Here is a 16783-nt window from a genome sequence, read left to right as displayed (position 1 = left end):
CATGGGTCTTGGATATCTTCAGATTTTATTCCTTGTCAAGTTTTGTGAATAGTCGCCTCTTTCAATGAATCTATACACCACACCTTATATCCAGAAGTTAAAAAGCAAACCCATACCTACAGCTGTGGGGGCTTGGTTTTTGCCAGCTGAAAGTACAGACTCTGAGAGGATATATGCCCAAAACAGGAGGGTGGGCTTTTTTTGGTCTTGGTATTGTTTGGCTGTTCATCCCTCCATTTCAGGACGCTCCTAGAGAGACCGCTCCAAAGAACGCTTTGGGGCTCCAGGTTCTGGCTGATGCTCTGGGCTTTGGCTGCTGTTCCAGGCTCCAGCAGCAACTTTGGTGGAAGTGCTGGTCTGCTGAAATCCTGCCGACTACACCAGGGAACTCGTTCCAAGGAACAGAGTATTAAAAAAGGTCTACTCTTGTTCCCATAAACCTCCTTTCTCTCTTACCTAGGGTATGAGGGTTGGAAAGGAGGTGTAAGAATTAAGGAACTCCAAATAAAGTAGGTTTGGAAAAGATCAAAGCCTACATGTAGTCATCCTTACCCAGGTCACTCTCACCTCCTCTGCCCTTGACCATCAGGACAGTGAAACTGGAAGGAAAAGAGCAACTCAAATGGGAGCTAGAGGGACATTTATCTGTGCTTAAGAGAAAATACCAGAGCAGGCAAGTTGCAAATTTCACAGCTGCCAAAAAGAAAGAAAGGAAGGAAAGAAGGAAGGAAGGAAGGAAGGAAGGCAGAACAAGGAGAAGCAAAGAAACAAAAGCCATGTTGCTTGAGATAAGGCAGCACAAATGTCATAGTTACAGAGTTTGCAAGCATACTTAGGCTCTGGACAGCTGAAGAGAAGAAAAATAAATGATTTCATCTTTTTTGAATGAGGAGTCAGAAAAGTGGCAGACCCAGCCCACTCTCATGGAGGACTAGCCTAGGCTTAAGGAACTATACTAGTGGGCATGAATTCTGGAAAAGAAAAATACATTATCATAAGAGAAAACACCTTCTTAGGGTTAGACCCCAGCCACGTTCTTAACCAGCCACAGTAGACTAGCCATTAAGGAAGGAAAGTAGGGCGTGTCTTTACCCAGGAGTAGATTCCATTCTTACAGTGCCACCTTTGTATGCCTGGCATGTGTCATATCACATTAATCTCCAGCTCTGTCTATGTCCTTATAATGATACGTTTCTTCCTCCTTTCCATTGAATAGCTTTCCTTTGTTTAGAGAAAGACTCACAGAACTCGTAAAAGTGTTACACTTATTATTTTAGTTTATCATAGCTAAGGATACACATTAGAGCTGGTGGAAAGGACACAGAGAAACTTCTGTGAGGTTCTCAAGGTGCCCAACCCTTCCAATCACCAATGTTCGAGCATTGGACCTCACCTTGGTATTGAGTTTCTACTGAGACTTCCTTACATAGCTTCATTTAGACTTTGGCCTCATAGATGAACTTAACTTTTAATCTCCCTCACTAAAGAATCTAGCTGCTGTCACCAAGTCCCCAGATCTATTCATATAATCTTTCTGTAATAACTAACCGCCCATCTGAGGTTGCTTGGAGCCTACCTTAAAGCCCGCTGTGAATATAAACTCAGGTATGAACCAAATGACCCATGAGTTACTAAAACACTTAAGGTTTTTGAAGCTCTATTCCAAGAGCCCAGGGCAAAGACCAGACAAGTTATCTAATATATCAAAAATCTCGTCTCATCTCTCAGTCAGTTCTGCCTTCTTTCATATTTCCACAGTACTCAATTACCCTGGTATATGTACTGTGGATATTATGAAACCCCTTTGACACACTAAAATACATATTTTAAAATACTATTGAGCTGTTTTTTTTTATTTCCCATGTGACTAGAACTTCCTGTCTTGCCTGAAATGTTCATAACTCCTGAGATAGAGGGAAAATCAAGTTAACACATCACTATTAGATTGAAGTACTTTCATGTACATAAGATAGAGTCTCATTGGCATCTTCTATATAGCTAATTGCCTTTAAACAACTTCTTCCCAAAGATCTTTTTCAGAGCCAACATCACCTCTTTGTTTCTAAGAGTATATATCAGTGGGTTCAGCACTGGGGTAACCGCGCTATAGATGATAGCCACCATCCGATCCTCACTCATGGAGGAGGCTGACGCTGTAGCAGGGCGGATGTATGTGAAGCCAACCGGCCCATAAAAAAGACAAACCACCATAAAGTGGGAAGTGCAAGTGGACAGAGCCTTCTTAAGCATTCTGCAGGACTGGTTCTTGAGCAGAAGAAAGGCAATGATGTAGAAATAGGAAAGGAGTGTGAGGAGAAAGGCACCCATAGATATACTGCCTGTAACAATGGAAAGAAGGCGCTGGTTTAGTGCTGTGTTGCCACAGGCCACTTCTAAGAGGGGCTTGACATCACAGAAAAAGTGACTGAGTTTGTGAGAATGGCAAAAGTTCAAATGAGCAGTCATAACAGAATGCATCAGAGAGTAGAGGAAGCTGGTGAGCCAGGCCATGGCTGACAACAGGATGCACAACTGAGGACTCATGATAGCAGAGTAGCGGAGTGGGCTACAGATGGCCACAAAACGGTCAAAGGCCATCACAGCCAGCAAGATGGCCTCCGTGCTTCCCAGAAAGTGGAAGAAGTATAGCTGAGTGATGCAGCCTAGGAAAGATATGGTCCTGTGCCTGGAGAGAAGGTTAATGAGAACCTTGGGAAGAGTCACCGAAGAGTAACAAATATCCAGGCAGGAAAGGTTTCCTAGGAAGAAGTACATAGGGGAGTGGAGTCTTCTCTCCAAAGTGATGGTCATTAATATCATTCCATTTCCAACCAAACTCAGCAAGTAAATGGTTAAAAACAACACAAAAAAGATGGGCTGCAGCTCCTGAACACTGGTCAGGCCAAGCAAGAGGAACTCATCCACTGAAGAGGCATTCTCCATCACTAAAGGAAAACATAAAGAAAACCATGGGTTGTGTTTCCTGAATTTAAAACATTACTCTGTAGCAATTAAGTGAAGACTGAGCTGACTCTATGGAGGAGCCTAGGGTGAGCTCCTGTGTCTTTATTTAGGGGTCATGGGCTCATTTACTTACAGTGGAGTTAGGGATGAATTCTGCACTAGTGAGATGGTGTCTGACTAATGAGTCATGTTAGGACTAAACCAGATTAATAAGGGTGCTTTTGACAGTGTCTTACCATAACCTCATACACAGCACTAGGATCAAGGGTTGCACCTGTTGAAAGCACACAGACTAAGGGAGTAATTGTTTGCCTTCTGTTTTAGGTCCCGAGAATCTGTGGCCTAGTGAGAATTGCCTTACTTCTCCTGAACCCAGTCAACACGGAATCCCTACATCCTCCTTGGCCACCTGCGTCTTTCATGAGATAAAAGGAGGATTGAAAGCTTGAGGCCACCATTGGCTACAACGTGAGACCATGTTTCACTAGAAGGAGAAAGAGAAATAAGCAGGAAAAGACAACAGAAAGTATAGGGAGGGGGAAGGGAGAGCTTACAAACTTCAAATATCTTGTGAGTAAAGGAAAAGTAGAGTAATTTGCATCACAGGATTGCAGCACACCTCTGAGTATAGCTAAGAAAACCTTCAAATACTGAGGGGTCTACCAATATGACAACACCCCATTTTCAGCCCAGGAAAGTACCTCACAGAGCGATTGTTCTTGAGAGGAGGGGAGCTGGCAGGAAAAAGACAAGATACAACATAAACACTGAGGGTGAAGAAAAGAAGCACAAAGTGAGAACTAAGGGTACTGCTATTTGAGGGGAAAAAAGCAACAACAGGCTTGACAGAAGGAACACCCCTTGGGCTGTGCTGAGGGACTGGGAAAAGAAAATGGTCTATTTTCCACTACCACGTACAGGAAGAGTCTCTTCTAGCTAGTGGTCCAGAGTATCAGAATTCAATACAAACTCCCAGTAAATAGCTTTTAGAGTTAAAAAAATGAGGAATAAGTAGTCAAATCTACAACCAGATGTTTTAACACAGATGTTTTAACACATTTCTCTATACAACCAGCCAAAAAGTGTGTAAGACTATGAACATCTGATCATCATAACAATTTGGTTAACACGTGTAAAGCACTGAACAAAAGAATTCATAATATTGTTGCCCCAGCTGCAAACTCAGCCATCTTGCTTCCATCGCTCATCCCAAGCTTGTGAAGCAGATTTGAAGCTACATGGCCAAGGGTCACAGGCCCAGCCAACTAAAGCCCAAGGTTCAAACCAAGTCTGAGGCCGCAGCTCCAGCTAAGGCCCAGGCTTCAGCCCCAACTCAGGCTCCCAAAAGTGCCCAGGCCCCTGTGAAGGCCCCATAGAAAAGACATCTGCCAATGCAGACAGATGGACAGGTGTGACACACCTACCTACACACTATTTACAGATGACCAGTGTCCTATGCTGTTTCTATAAGTAAACCCAAGGCAAGGTCTGTCTTTTTAAAAGGAGAGGAGGAGAGGGAGAGAGAGAAAATCATTTTCCATATTTGCTTCTGATGTTAACTAATCTGAATATGCCATGCCAGACAACAAAATGTCAAAACAACTATTGCTCTATTGCTGAAATGACTTACATAATCCAGAGCATAGGTTGTTTGTGTTCTAGTGTGTTATTTTCATCTACTGTGATTTTTTTTAAGTTTAGCATCACAGCCAGGGGAATCTTATGGATAAAATGTAGATGCGAACTGTTATAAAAGGTAAATACAAGGTTTGTTTACAAACACTTAACAGGCAATATTAAGCTGTTAATGAACCCAATAAGTGCACAAAGGGAGGAAAAAATAATAGGTGTTGTTCTGGATGCCAGTGTTACAGTATTGTAAAGACAGAAAACATTTTTGTTTCTTTTGAGAACTTGCATTTAAGTTAAAGCTGTATAGTAAGATGCAGCACCCCAAATTAAGATACATTCTATTCATAACAACAGAGCAGGTAAGGGTAATAGTGTGTGTGCGTGTGTGTGTGTGTGCGTGTGTAGTGTATGCATGTGCGTGTGCATGTGTGTATGTGTGCATGTGTGTGTGGTCTGTGTGTGCGTGTGTGTGCGTGTGTGTGTGCATGCGTGTGTGTGTAGTGTGTGCATGTGCGTGTGCATGTGTGTATGTGTGCATGTGTGTGTGGTCTGTGTGTGCGTGTGTGTGTGTGTAGTGTGTGCATGTGTGTGTGTGTGTGTCTTCACATGAAGTAGTCAGAAAACACAGAATTTAGCATAAAGACCTGGAAGAGATGATGGAATTATCCGTGTAGATTTATCAAGTGTAAGAATATTCACCCCAGTGGAGAACTGATACTGACTTGGAGCTCAGTGTGGTTGAGACAAGAAGTTGAAGGGCGGAGAGGGATGCGGAAGGAAAGAGGTGTTGGGTCTTCTAGATCATCACAGTGCTGTGGTAAAGAAGACTAATGTGGGTCTGTACGTAGGAGAGTACGTGACTGTAGAATTAGTGAACTTTCTACTTTATACCTTTCGGGTTATTGCTCTTGAGAGAAAAAGGTATGCAGAAATAATCTCTCTTTCATAGATTGTACAGTATAGAGCATGACTCACTCCGAATCTCAATGTTCTTGAATGGGATAAGTGGACTAAAACTTGTGTACACTCAACCCACTTCTCCATTTTAACACTCTAGTCTTGCACAGTGTCCCCCTTCTTGTTTTAAACAAATGATTTTATATTTTGAATATATTTTATGTTAATATTTTACAAAATTAAAAAATGTTCTAAAAGGAATACATTCCCTGTACCCTAGTCCACTTGCCATCCAGGCCCCTTTACTGAGATCGTGACTGGTAGTGGTTGCTCCTGGTGTGTTCAGAGGGACTGTCCACCCACAAATAAGATCCAGTGAGAAATCTCAGCACATTGATCACCTCGTACTGGGTCTTGATTTTGTAGTTCAACAAAGCATCCTGGAATTCTGAATGTATGCCCTTATGTTTATGTCTCCATGTATGCATATCTAAAAGCAGGTATGATTTTTAAATTTTTCTGAGTTTATCTGGCAGTTAAGTCTTATTTTGAGCATATTTGCATATGCATATGTACTTAAATTCTACATACTATTTTCTTTTATAAATGTAATAATTTAGTCATGGTTTTGGGTATTTAGGTTATTTCCATTCACTTGTGTTTAAAATGGCCAAATGAACATAATGGTATAATATGTAATCTTCAACATGTTGAGGAACTTGTCCAGGTGAGTTGTAATTAAAATGCATGCAATTGAAAACAGTCAATGCTAATAAAATCGGCAATTTATCTTTATACAAATAGTACAAAATTCCATCATGACAAATTCCTATTTAAATATCCTCAGAGAAATATACTTTTTCTGTTAACATGTTGATGCTGCCAAAAATACAGTCCTAACTGTAATCTTTGCAACATGCTGTTATGGCTAAACAATGCAGAAATGCTGTGCAACAAATATAACAGAGGGTACAGCCAGATTATTAAACTGTTGCAATTCATCAGTCCAGTGATCACCCAGCTGTCCTTGCACTCATCCATTCTGTGTCTGTCTTTACTTCTTCGTAATTTCATTGTGTGTCCCTAAATTTAGTACTCCATGGAAAATACAGAATAGTGTGCTCACCACGGGGCCAGTCATTATTCCCTTTTATGTCCACAGCCACACCGCTGCCCCTCTTACCCCTCATTCCACAATGTTGGAAACGTCTTATCTGTTCTCAGCTTCTAAAAATGCTCTATACAAGCACTAACCCTGAGTGTAAATCCTCCTGGGGGAGGCTAAAGCTAGACATATTCCCCAGGTATTTGGATTGTTCATGCCTTCCTCGTAGTAGGTTTTGGCTTTAAAAGACAGAGTTTCACTATGTAACCCAGACTGGCCCAGAGCTCATGGCAATCCTCCTGCCTCAGCCTCTGAAGTGCTGGGATTGTAAGGCACCACATCCCGTTTGTTCATTCCTGGTATCGCAGAATTGTTTTCTCTAACTTATAACACAATTTGATATGCTATTTGGCCACTAAAGGACTTCTATTATATTTTGAGTTGATATATATAATTTGTTCACATTACATCCAGATTGTAATCCCCTCGCTCTTATCTTCCTGTTCCCACCCTCCCTCCTTCTTCTGCCCTATTCCCCTCCCCTAGACCTCTGATGGGGAGGGGACCTCCTCCCCTACCCTCTGACCACAGGTCAGGTCTCCTCTAATAGCCTGCATCCCCCTCCTCTGCTGTTCCCACTGCTAAGGGTCAGTGAACAAATCAAGGGTACCAGAGCTCTTGTCAAAGGCAGTCCCCACTCTCCCTGCATGTCCCCATTTGGAGAATGAGCTGTCCATGGGCTATATCTGAACAGGGGGTCTAGGTCCTCTGCTTGTAATGTCCTCAGTTGGTGCATCAGTTTGTTCAGAGCCCCTGGGTCCAGATCTGCCAGCTTTTATATATATATATATATATATATATATATATATATATATATATATATATATATATATATATATATATATATATAAACTATTCTATAAACATCACTATATAAGATTTTCATTTTACTGAGGGAAAGGCTGATGTTTTTAAGGGACTATAGTGCAACTGCAGCTGTAAATTCTTATTAGCAAATGCATGATATTGTGTTTGTTAATGTTTCATTGATTTGTTTTTTACATTTTTAACATTGGTTGTATCTGCAAATAGACTGCCTTTTGAGTTGGTAACATATGTCTGGTCAACACAGGCAGCAGAGATGCCTGCCATTGACTCAGGTATAGGAGATCATATTTACCTTTTATAAGAGTTTGCATCATCTTCTTTGAGGCAGGCTGAGTGTTGCCAGGACTTAACTTGTCTTGTTGTCAGAGAACCTTTAGAATAATAAAAACATCTTTAAATGCCATATTCTGTAGGTCTCTGAGGCTTTTGAAGACCATATTTAACTATTTTACCTTGTATACCTATAGAATTATATCTGTTAGACCCAGGATATATATTATTGTGATAAAATTAGACTAATATTTGACATCAATATACAAAATTCTATACCAGTGAATTAAAAGTAACCTTATTTGTGAGTAACAATTAAGGCCTTGAGATGAGGAGTAGATTCAATAATCTGCATTTTGTTGTATCCTCCCTCTATATTACTATATCCCCATTTCTTTCTTTTCATCTCCTATCTCTTACCTATAAAAGAAAGATAAAGGAAAAAAGAGACAACCCTGAGTCCAACCTAGTTTTCTCTCTGTATAAAACCAATAATAACAGCCTGCCTCAAAGAAGATGGTGAGCATCATAGAATCTCTTTATGGAGTCGGCTTCAAATGTAGCAAACAAGCCACCAAGGAAAATGTCCTCATTTCTGCCACAGACAGAATCCTGTCTACAAATGGGCAAACTTAGATTCAGGCAAAGTCAAAGGCCGAACTCTGCCAAGACAGGATAAACAAGCCCTCAGTAATTCCTGCCTCACAAATATGTCTGTCAAATATATTGGGCCAGAAGGCCAAATATGATGCTACAATGTCACAGAGAGTGTAGGATGACTGTTCAGGCAGTAAACTGTCTCCGCCATTTTTTTTTCATTTTGGAAGCTGCTAACCTGCACTTCCAGTTCACTCCAGTACCTAAGTTTTGATCCTTCTCAAGTCTCTGATGGGTTGAAGATCAAACGGTTTAGTCTTACAATTAAGCTTAGTTGGTTAGGGGTTAAGATATTTTTAGATTAAGATAGCTGCTTTAAGTTAATAGAGATGAGATATGATAGATATTGATTTTCAGTCAGAAATTTAGACCCAGCAAGATAGGAAAGAAGTTTACTTCAAGTTTGCCAAATACAAGTAGCCAGATTACTATGAATGTAACATTTATATAGTTCCTGATTTTCTCATGGTTCTTCCTGCTGTATGTAGTTTATTTCATTCATGTCTATTAATATGAATATATATGTTTAAAAAGAAACATTAAAAATAGGACAAAAAAAGTTTGCATCTATACTTTATCCACAAGATTTCCCCTGGCTGTGATGCTAAACTGAAAAAAAAAAAAAAAACCACCAGTGCACATGAAAACAACACACATCAGAACACACAAATTATCTATATCCTGGATTGAATATATATAACTGTTGATGATAAGAAATCTCAAGACTCATGAACAGAACAGAAGGACACCTTAACTGAGCACATGGTCAAAGATTTAGGGTTATACACATGAAATAACATAAAAGGTATATCCTATTATACTTCACTAAGTATTTTCATTTTTTCCCTGATAATAGAACCATCCCTCTCCCACTGAAAACACTCCCATAGAGTCATGCATTTATTTAACACCCGATACAAACCAGCCTCTTATCAACACTTGAACACATGCAACTCAACTTTGACAGACACCAAGAGATTAAACCTCTAATTCTTTGTGCTCTCTCTCTCTCTCTCTCTCTCTCTCTCTCTCTCTCTCTCTCTCTCTCTCTCTCTCTCTCTCTCTCTCTCCTCCTTATACCCTCGCTCATCCTTACATGAACACACATGTCCACTTCTACCACACGATCCACACTCTGACATATATGTACAACATATCCCATGTGTGGTCACACAGCCTACCTGGGATCTGAAACATGCTGTAGTTTTCATGTGCTGTAGTCAGAGATGGCCCTCAGTTAACCTCACTCACCCATTGCCATGATCTGAACTTCCTTTCATCAGAAAACAAGTGACCCTAGCAGTCCCTTTGAAGGCACATTGCCCATAAGCCAAGCCCTCAGTAGGTAGGGGATAGAGAATTCAAAGAGTTCAGCTGGGCCACAAAGTGATTTTCTCACTAGCTTGGGCTATATGACACCTTGTCTAAGAAAAAAAAGGAAGAAGGAAGGAAAGAAAGAAAGAGAAAAAGGGGAAATGAGAGAAATTTTCTGCCAGTATTACAATTGGCCTTTAGTCTAAGCTGCTGGACATACTTTAGAATGGATTAAGAACTTATTTGTAATTACAATATTTAAAATCTCAACAGATCTCACCTTTCATTCTGACAGAGGGAGGCAGGATGAACCCTCTCATACTTCCCCAGCAGTGTCTGGGGCATTAGCATCTTGGAGTATTCTCTCCAAGGATTTGCTCTGTCCAAATTTCTTTTCCCATAAGTATCAATTTATTTCTTTGCTTTTTTTCTAGTCAAACCATTTCACTGACATTAAAAGAATAATAAAATTTTGCCAATTATGAGGGCAATAAGCAATTATGAGGTGGTAATAATATCAAAGATGAGGTGGCATCACAGCATTCCTTGAGAAGCCTAGCATCTAGTAAATGCAAAAAGTCACAAAACTAAGAATAATACACTGCAAGTTAGAATGATGAGCTTTAAGCTGCATTCTGCAGACACTGATGTTCATTTATGATCAACCATGGGAGTGAGTTTGGCTAACTTGCCTGTGGGTACTGTTGTTTATATAGCACTTGGCAGAAGTGGCAAGTGGGCTTATTGAAATACTTCAAACCACCTAACAACCTAGATGTCCCTCAACTGAAAAATGGACAGAAACATGTGACACATTTTACTCAATGGAATACTACAAAGCAATTAAAAACACAGACATCATGAAATTTGCAGGCAAATGGATGGAACTAGAAAAGGTCATCCTGAGTGATGCAGACCCAGAAAGACATGCATAGCATGTACTCATTTATAGGTGGCATTAGCCATAACGCATGGGGTAACCATGCTACACTCCGCACACCCAAACAAGCCATGGAGGGCCCACGGGAGGATCCCTGAATCTCATTCAGAAGAAGAAATGAAATAGACATCTGAAGTAGATGAGGTAGAGAGCGAGAGTGGTGTGAGAAAGGGGGTGGGAGGGTAGTGGGGGTGAGGATCAGGTGTAGGGAGAACAGGAGAGGAGGGAAAAGGAGGAGAGGACCAGAAGAGAGATCAGAGACGGATAGGGGAGCATTTCTGGGACAAGGGGAGGTCTCCAGGAGTCTATGAGGTAACCCTAGCCAAGACTCCTAACAGGGGGGATATGGAGCCCGAAGTTGCCATGTTCTGTACCCAAGCAGGACATCCATTGGAGGGAAGGGACACCAACATATCTGTAAAACCTTCGACCCAAAACTTTTCCTGCCTACAAGAAATGTAGCGATAGAGATGGTGTAGGGATGGAGCAAATGGCAAGCCAAAGACTGCCCCAATTAGAGACCCGCCCCATGGGAGAAAGCAGGCCCCTGTCACTATTAATGATACTCTGCTGTGCTTGAAGACAAAGCCAAGCATAACTTTCTTGAGAGGCTTCATCCAGCAACTGATGGAAACAATGGGCCAAGCTCTGGGAGTTTTGTGGGAAAATAGGAGGAAGGATGGAGGGAGCTGGAGAGGTCAAAGACACCACAAGAAGACCTACAGAGCCAATAAGCTGACCCCATAAGGACTCATAGAGACTGAACCACCAACCAAACAACCCACCTGAGCCAGACCTAGCCCCTCTACATATATGTAACATGTACAGCCGGGTCATCATGTAGGTCCCAAACAATGGGCGTAGGGGCTGGCTCTGACTCTGTTGCCTGCCTTCAGATCCCTTTTCTGTAGCTGAAATGCCTTGTCTAGGGAAAGTCAAGGGAGGGGGAAACCCCACATTGGATGGTCCCCCCATTCACTTCTCCATAACTCAACCTTTGTCTAGTACTTTTACATGGACACTGATGGACACTTACCCAGTCTCCATTACAACTGGGCGGTGGGTACCTAGAGAACCCAATCAGCTGAGTTGAGGGAGGGGAGTCGGGAAGGAAACAACCTCTAGGGGAGCAGCAAGGGCCCTTCTCCACCCAGTCTTGAGCTCCCACCTTCATCCATGCCCACCCACCCCACCCCTCGCGCACCTGCGGGTTCTCTGGTAAGGGTCATGATCTCACCCTGCGCTGCTCCCAAGATCACAATCGCTGTGCTATTTCCACACCACCCTGTCATGGCAGGGCCCTGAGGAGGCGCAGCACATCTCTGTCACTACATCGATGACGTGTAGTTTCAGCGCTGTGATAGCAATGTGAAGATTTCTGAGATAGAGCCACATGTGCCATGGATGGAGGAGGAAGGACGGGGAGTATTGGGAGGAGCTGAAACTCGGAGTCATTGTACAAAGGGCCAGAGAAGAGAAGGTGAGTGACCCCAGGCCTGGGTCGGAGGTCACAACTCATTCCTACACTTCTCCACTGAGGAGCCCGAGTTGCCCTAGGTCCCAGGTTCAAGGTATGGAGGTAGGCTTCAGAGCCCTCAGATACCCTGAAGCTGGTCCAAATCCTGTGGATGAGCAGAGAGTAGTTGGATGGCCCAGGCTGACAGCTGATTGTGGCCAGGCTCTCACATTGTGCAGTGGATGATTGGCTGCGATGTGGGGCCTGACGCATGCCTTTTTGGCGCATATTATCAGTCTGCCTATGATGGCTCAGCTTCCTTCACCCTGGACCACAGGGGATGTGACGGCGCAGATCTCAAGGCACACGTTAGAGACCAGTGGTGCAGCGGAGTATTTCAAGGCCTACGGAGAAGGAGAGTTCCCGGAGCTGCTTCACAGATTCCTGCAGAATGGGAGGGGGACTCTGCAGCAAGCACGTATAAACACCAACCAAGTTCGGTAGGCAAGGATATCCCCTCAAACCTAGAAGTGAGGACTTTGTTGTCTGGGGCGGGATGAAATCAGGGATCAGCTGGAATCCTGCATCAGTAGGAGAAAGAGTGCTTCTGGCTTTCCTGATCTGGCATCAGTGACTCTTCCCAGGGATCACCTTTCTTTCAGAACAGTTCAATCTGTCCTAGCATGGAAGAAGGAAGCATCCCTGAAATAAACAATCACGCAGATCGATTCAGTCTGCATCCCACTGAGAACCATGGCCTCTCTCAAGCATGGCTCTCTACCCATTCTCAGTGTCTTTGGAGGTCAAACTCTGCTGACACTGACTCACTTTCTCAGCTCAGCCCAATCAAGGCCAGAGGTGGGAAATTTGATGTCCCCTACTTGGCACTGTCTCACTGTCTTAGTTAGTGCTTCTATTCCTACAAAGAAATGTCATGACCAAAAGCAAGTTGGGGAGAAAAAGGTTTATTCAGCTTACACTTCCAGGACTGTTCATCATCTAAGGAAGTCAGAACAGGAAATCAAACAAGGCAGGGATCTGGAGGCTGGAGCTGATGCACAGGCCATGGAGGGGTGCTGCTTACTGGCTTGCTCAGCCTGCTGTCTTACAGAGCCCAGGACCACCAGCACAGGGGTGGCCCCACCCACAATGAGCTGGGCCCTCCAGCATCAACCAGCAATTAAGAAAATTACCTATAGCCAGATCTTATGGTGGCAGTTTTGTAGCTGAGGTTCCCTCCTCTCAGATGACTTCAGCTTGTTTCAAGTCAACATAAAACTATCAAGCACACCCAAGAACATGCCAAGGAATAGATCATGCTAGATACCTGGATCTAGGCTCCCATATATTGCTTGCACCCCTCCTTTACCCTGATTCTGTCCATTCCAAGGGTGCTCACATGAGCCCCAATGAGTCCCCCAAGATGCCCAAATGCTTGAATTTTCCAACTCTTCCCCTCAGACCCACCAAAGACACATGTGACCCATCACCCTAGACCTGAAGGTGATGTCATCCTGAGGTGCTGGGCCCTGGGCTTCTCCCTGCTGACATCACCCTGTCTGGAAGCCAGCCAGGGAAGACTGGACTCAGGACATGGAGCTTGTGGAGACTAGGCCTGCAGGGGACAGAACCTTCCAGAAGTGGGCAACTGTGGTGGTGCCTTCTGCAGAGGACCTGACATACACATGTCATGTGCAATATGAGGGGCTAACAGAAACCCTTGCCCTGAAATGGGGGTAAGGACAGTAGGGACAACAGAGTCAGGGAAAGTAGGAGTGCAGGTCAGATCAGGGCTGAGAGTTAACTGAGGATTAAGGCCCTCACGCTCCACTCCTTCCCCAGGAAAGTCCCTTAAGTCCTCTATTCTCTTCATGGCCATAATTGCTAGGATCTGTGCTCACAGCTTCTGTGGTGTACAAGAGGAAGGGCTCAGGTAAGCAAAGGGGTAGCCTGAGTCATCCTTCTCATCTGTGGATTCCAGGTCTTAGGTGGAATTGTCCATGCTTCCTCTCTGGGAAGACCATTGGCCAACTATCTTAGATGATGGATGCAATTTTTTATTTCATTTTATCTTATTTATGATTTAACTTCTCTAAATTCTAAAGTTCCCTTTAGCATGATTAGTCAGTGACATTCACTTTCAGCTGGAAGATGGAAATAGAAAAAGACAGAGATTCTTAAATTTACTAGGTCTCCAGGATAGGAGACACTGTAAAGCCTAAGAGGGTATCAGGGAGCTGTTGTTACTAAGCCACTGGTAGAAATTCTAACAAATATGAAATGATTGTAGTGATTGCAATGGATAGTCATGTTTCAGGAATACAAGTAAAACAAGACAAATTAAAGAATATCAAACCCAGTGCAGTGTTATTTCCAATAAGTCACTGTATTTGTTACTTCTTACTGTGGCAAAATACATGACAGAAGCTATTTAGGAATAAAAGTTTCCTTTTACACATGGCTTGAAGAACACAATACCTAAGGATGAGAAAGGCATGGCAAGAGGAAGGGCAGCGGGTCACATTGCATCTGTGTTCAACAAGCAAAGACAGGTGAATAGTGAAAATGAGCTAGGGGTTTCCTTTTCCCTTTTGAATCAGGCCAGGAGCATTCTAAGAATTGCCACCCACATTCAACAGATTTTTCTTCCTCAATGAGATCTCTCCAGAGACACCCAGAGACATAGACATGCCCAGAGGTGTGTGTTCTGGGTGATTCTAAATCTAGTGAAGTCAACAAGGAAGATGAGCCATAGCAGCCATGTGGTCCCATGAGCCATTGTGTTACTGACTTACTTTGCATGTGGTCGTGATGTGAAGTGTGGTCCCATCTGAGTAATGATCCTTAGTTCTTGAAGCAATATTTATGAAACAGTGTTTGTTTCTCTTAGTTTATTAATTAACCCGGCTATCACATGAATAATTGGGACTCTTTTATAATGCAAGGCTCCACTACACAGTCTTGAGAATTTTAAGTCTATTCTTAACCCTCTATACTATTTTGTTTTACTCTGAGAAAATATTCCAGGAGTACTTGCACTTTGTAACTTTCCTCAGCTCTGGCTCCTTCCTCCTGATATTCCTTTGACCTCTACCCATGGCTGAAACCCCTCCTAACTCTTCTCCTCTGGCTGGCAGGAAGTCCATCCCTATTCTTTCTCCAGCTTAGCAATTGGCTGTAAACTGCTTTATTAACATATCAGGGGGACATTTGGGGAGCAGGGTTTACACAATATTTGGACAGGAAATCAAAATTTAAACTACACAAACTTAAGCCTACACTTTGTCCTGAGACTTCTCTATGTTAAGGATCCTTCTCAATGAACTCTTAACATCCTTATTTCTCAGACTATAAATGAAGGGGTTCAGAGTGGGAGTTACCAGGGTATACATGACAGCAGCTACTACCTCCCCAGAGGAGTGAGAACTAGATGGGGGCTTCAGGTAGGTGGCAAAGACTGTGCTGTAGAAGAGTAGGACCACAGAAAGGTGGGAACTGCATGTGGCCAAGGCCTTCCTTTTCCCCTGTGTAGATGGAACCCTAGACACCGCATAGAAAATATAACCATAAGAACTTACAATGCAGACAAGTGCACTGATTCCTAAAAGCCCAGCCAATGCCATCATTAGGCCCTCGTTGAGGTGGACATCAGAGCAAGAAAGCCATAAAAGAGGCCCAAAGTCACAGAAAAAATGAGGAATCTCTTCATTGGTATGAAAAGATAACTTGGAGAGTAACAAGGTATGGGCCAGAGACACACAATGAGCTACTCCCCACAACCCACTGGCCAGAATTTTACATCTACAAGAAGTCATTAGAAGTAGGTAGTGCAGAGGGTGACAGATAGCAGCATAGCGATCAATAGCCATGACGGCCAGAAGCAGATTGTCCATGTCTGCAAAAACAGCAAAGAAGTACAACTGAGTCAGGCATCCAGAGAATGAGATTGATCCATCTCCAGTCCACAAAGCTTCCAACATTTTAGGGGCTGTGGTGGTAATGAAGCAAAGGTCCACAAAGGAGAGCTGACTGAGGAAGAAATACATGGGGGTGTGGAGGTGGACATCAGCTGCAATAGCTAGCAGAAGTAGCAGGTTTCCTAGGAGGCCCAGCAAGTAGAGAGCTAGGAAGAAGCTGAAGAAAGGCTGCCATTTTTCTGAGTCACTGGACAGTCCCAAGAGGATAAAGCCAGGAGCCTGACTACAGTTCATCCTTGGTCTTCTGCTTCAAGAAGAAATTGGTGCGAAGACAATTCACACAGGCAAGAATGGGTATCCATCCAGGCCTGGTCCCTTGGCAGTGGGTCTCTATCACGGCACCTATTCAGCAATGGAAACTGGAATAGCAAAAGGAGGGACAAGACTCAGAGTTGTTCTGAGAAATGATATTTTCAGGACAAAAGAATAGGACACTGACATTGGATCAGACCTGACAAGATTCATTCCTCTCAGCATTCTGGACACTGACATCCTGCATCCTTCATGTTCCAGAACCAAGTGCTTCAGTTGCTGTTCCTCATCAGAATAGGACAGCTCCCAGGACACCTTCAAAGAAAGCTTCTAAACCCAATTGGTCCAGCATTTTAGCCTGTGTAACAGAGGATTCCAGTTAAGCCTGGAATTTCTCAACATCTAGAAACTGGACCACAACTGCTATTCCT

The 16783-nt window shown here is 43.1% G+C and overlaps 2 protein-coding genes and 1 pseudogene across 2 annotated transcripts; 1 reads left to right on the top strand and 2 right to left on the bottom strand.

The window, feature by feature from the left end:
- Positions 1-1998: 1998 nt before the first annotated feature.
- On the bottom strand, positions 1999-2943 carry LOC127191058 (olfactory receptor 12D3-like). The gene has a single exon (XM_051148294.1). The coding sequence runs from the start codon at positions 2941-2943 to the stop codon at positions 1999-2001; it is 945 nt and encodes a 314-aa protein (XP_051004251.1).
- A 9117-nt stretch (positions 2944-12060) lies between these two features.
- LOC127191184 (H-2 class I histocompatibility antigen, alpha chain-like) lies at positions 12061-14163 on the top strand (annotated as a pseudogene).
- Positions 14164-15398: 1235 nt separating this feature from the next.
- Positions 15399-16334, bottom strand: LOC127191183 (olfactory receptor 1G1-like). Its single transcript, XM_051148389.1, has one exon. It carries the CDS (start codon positions 16332-16334, stop codon positions 15399-15401), a length of 936 nt encoding a protein of 311 aa, XP_051004346.1.
- Positions 16335-16783: the final 449 nt, after the last annotated feature.

Source organism: Acomys russatus, chromosome 6, assembly GCF_903995435.1.
Source record: "Acomys russatus chromosome 6, mAcoRus1.1, whole genome shotgun sequence".
In the NCBI taxonomy this organism is placed as follows: domain Eukaryota; kingdom Metazoa; phylum Chordata; class Mammalia; order Rodentia; family Muridae; genus Acomys; species Acomys russatus.
This window is presented reverse-complemented; position numbering and strand designations above follow the sequence as displayed.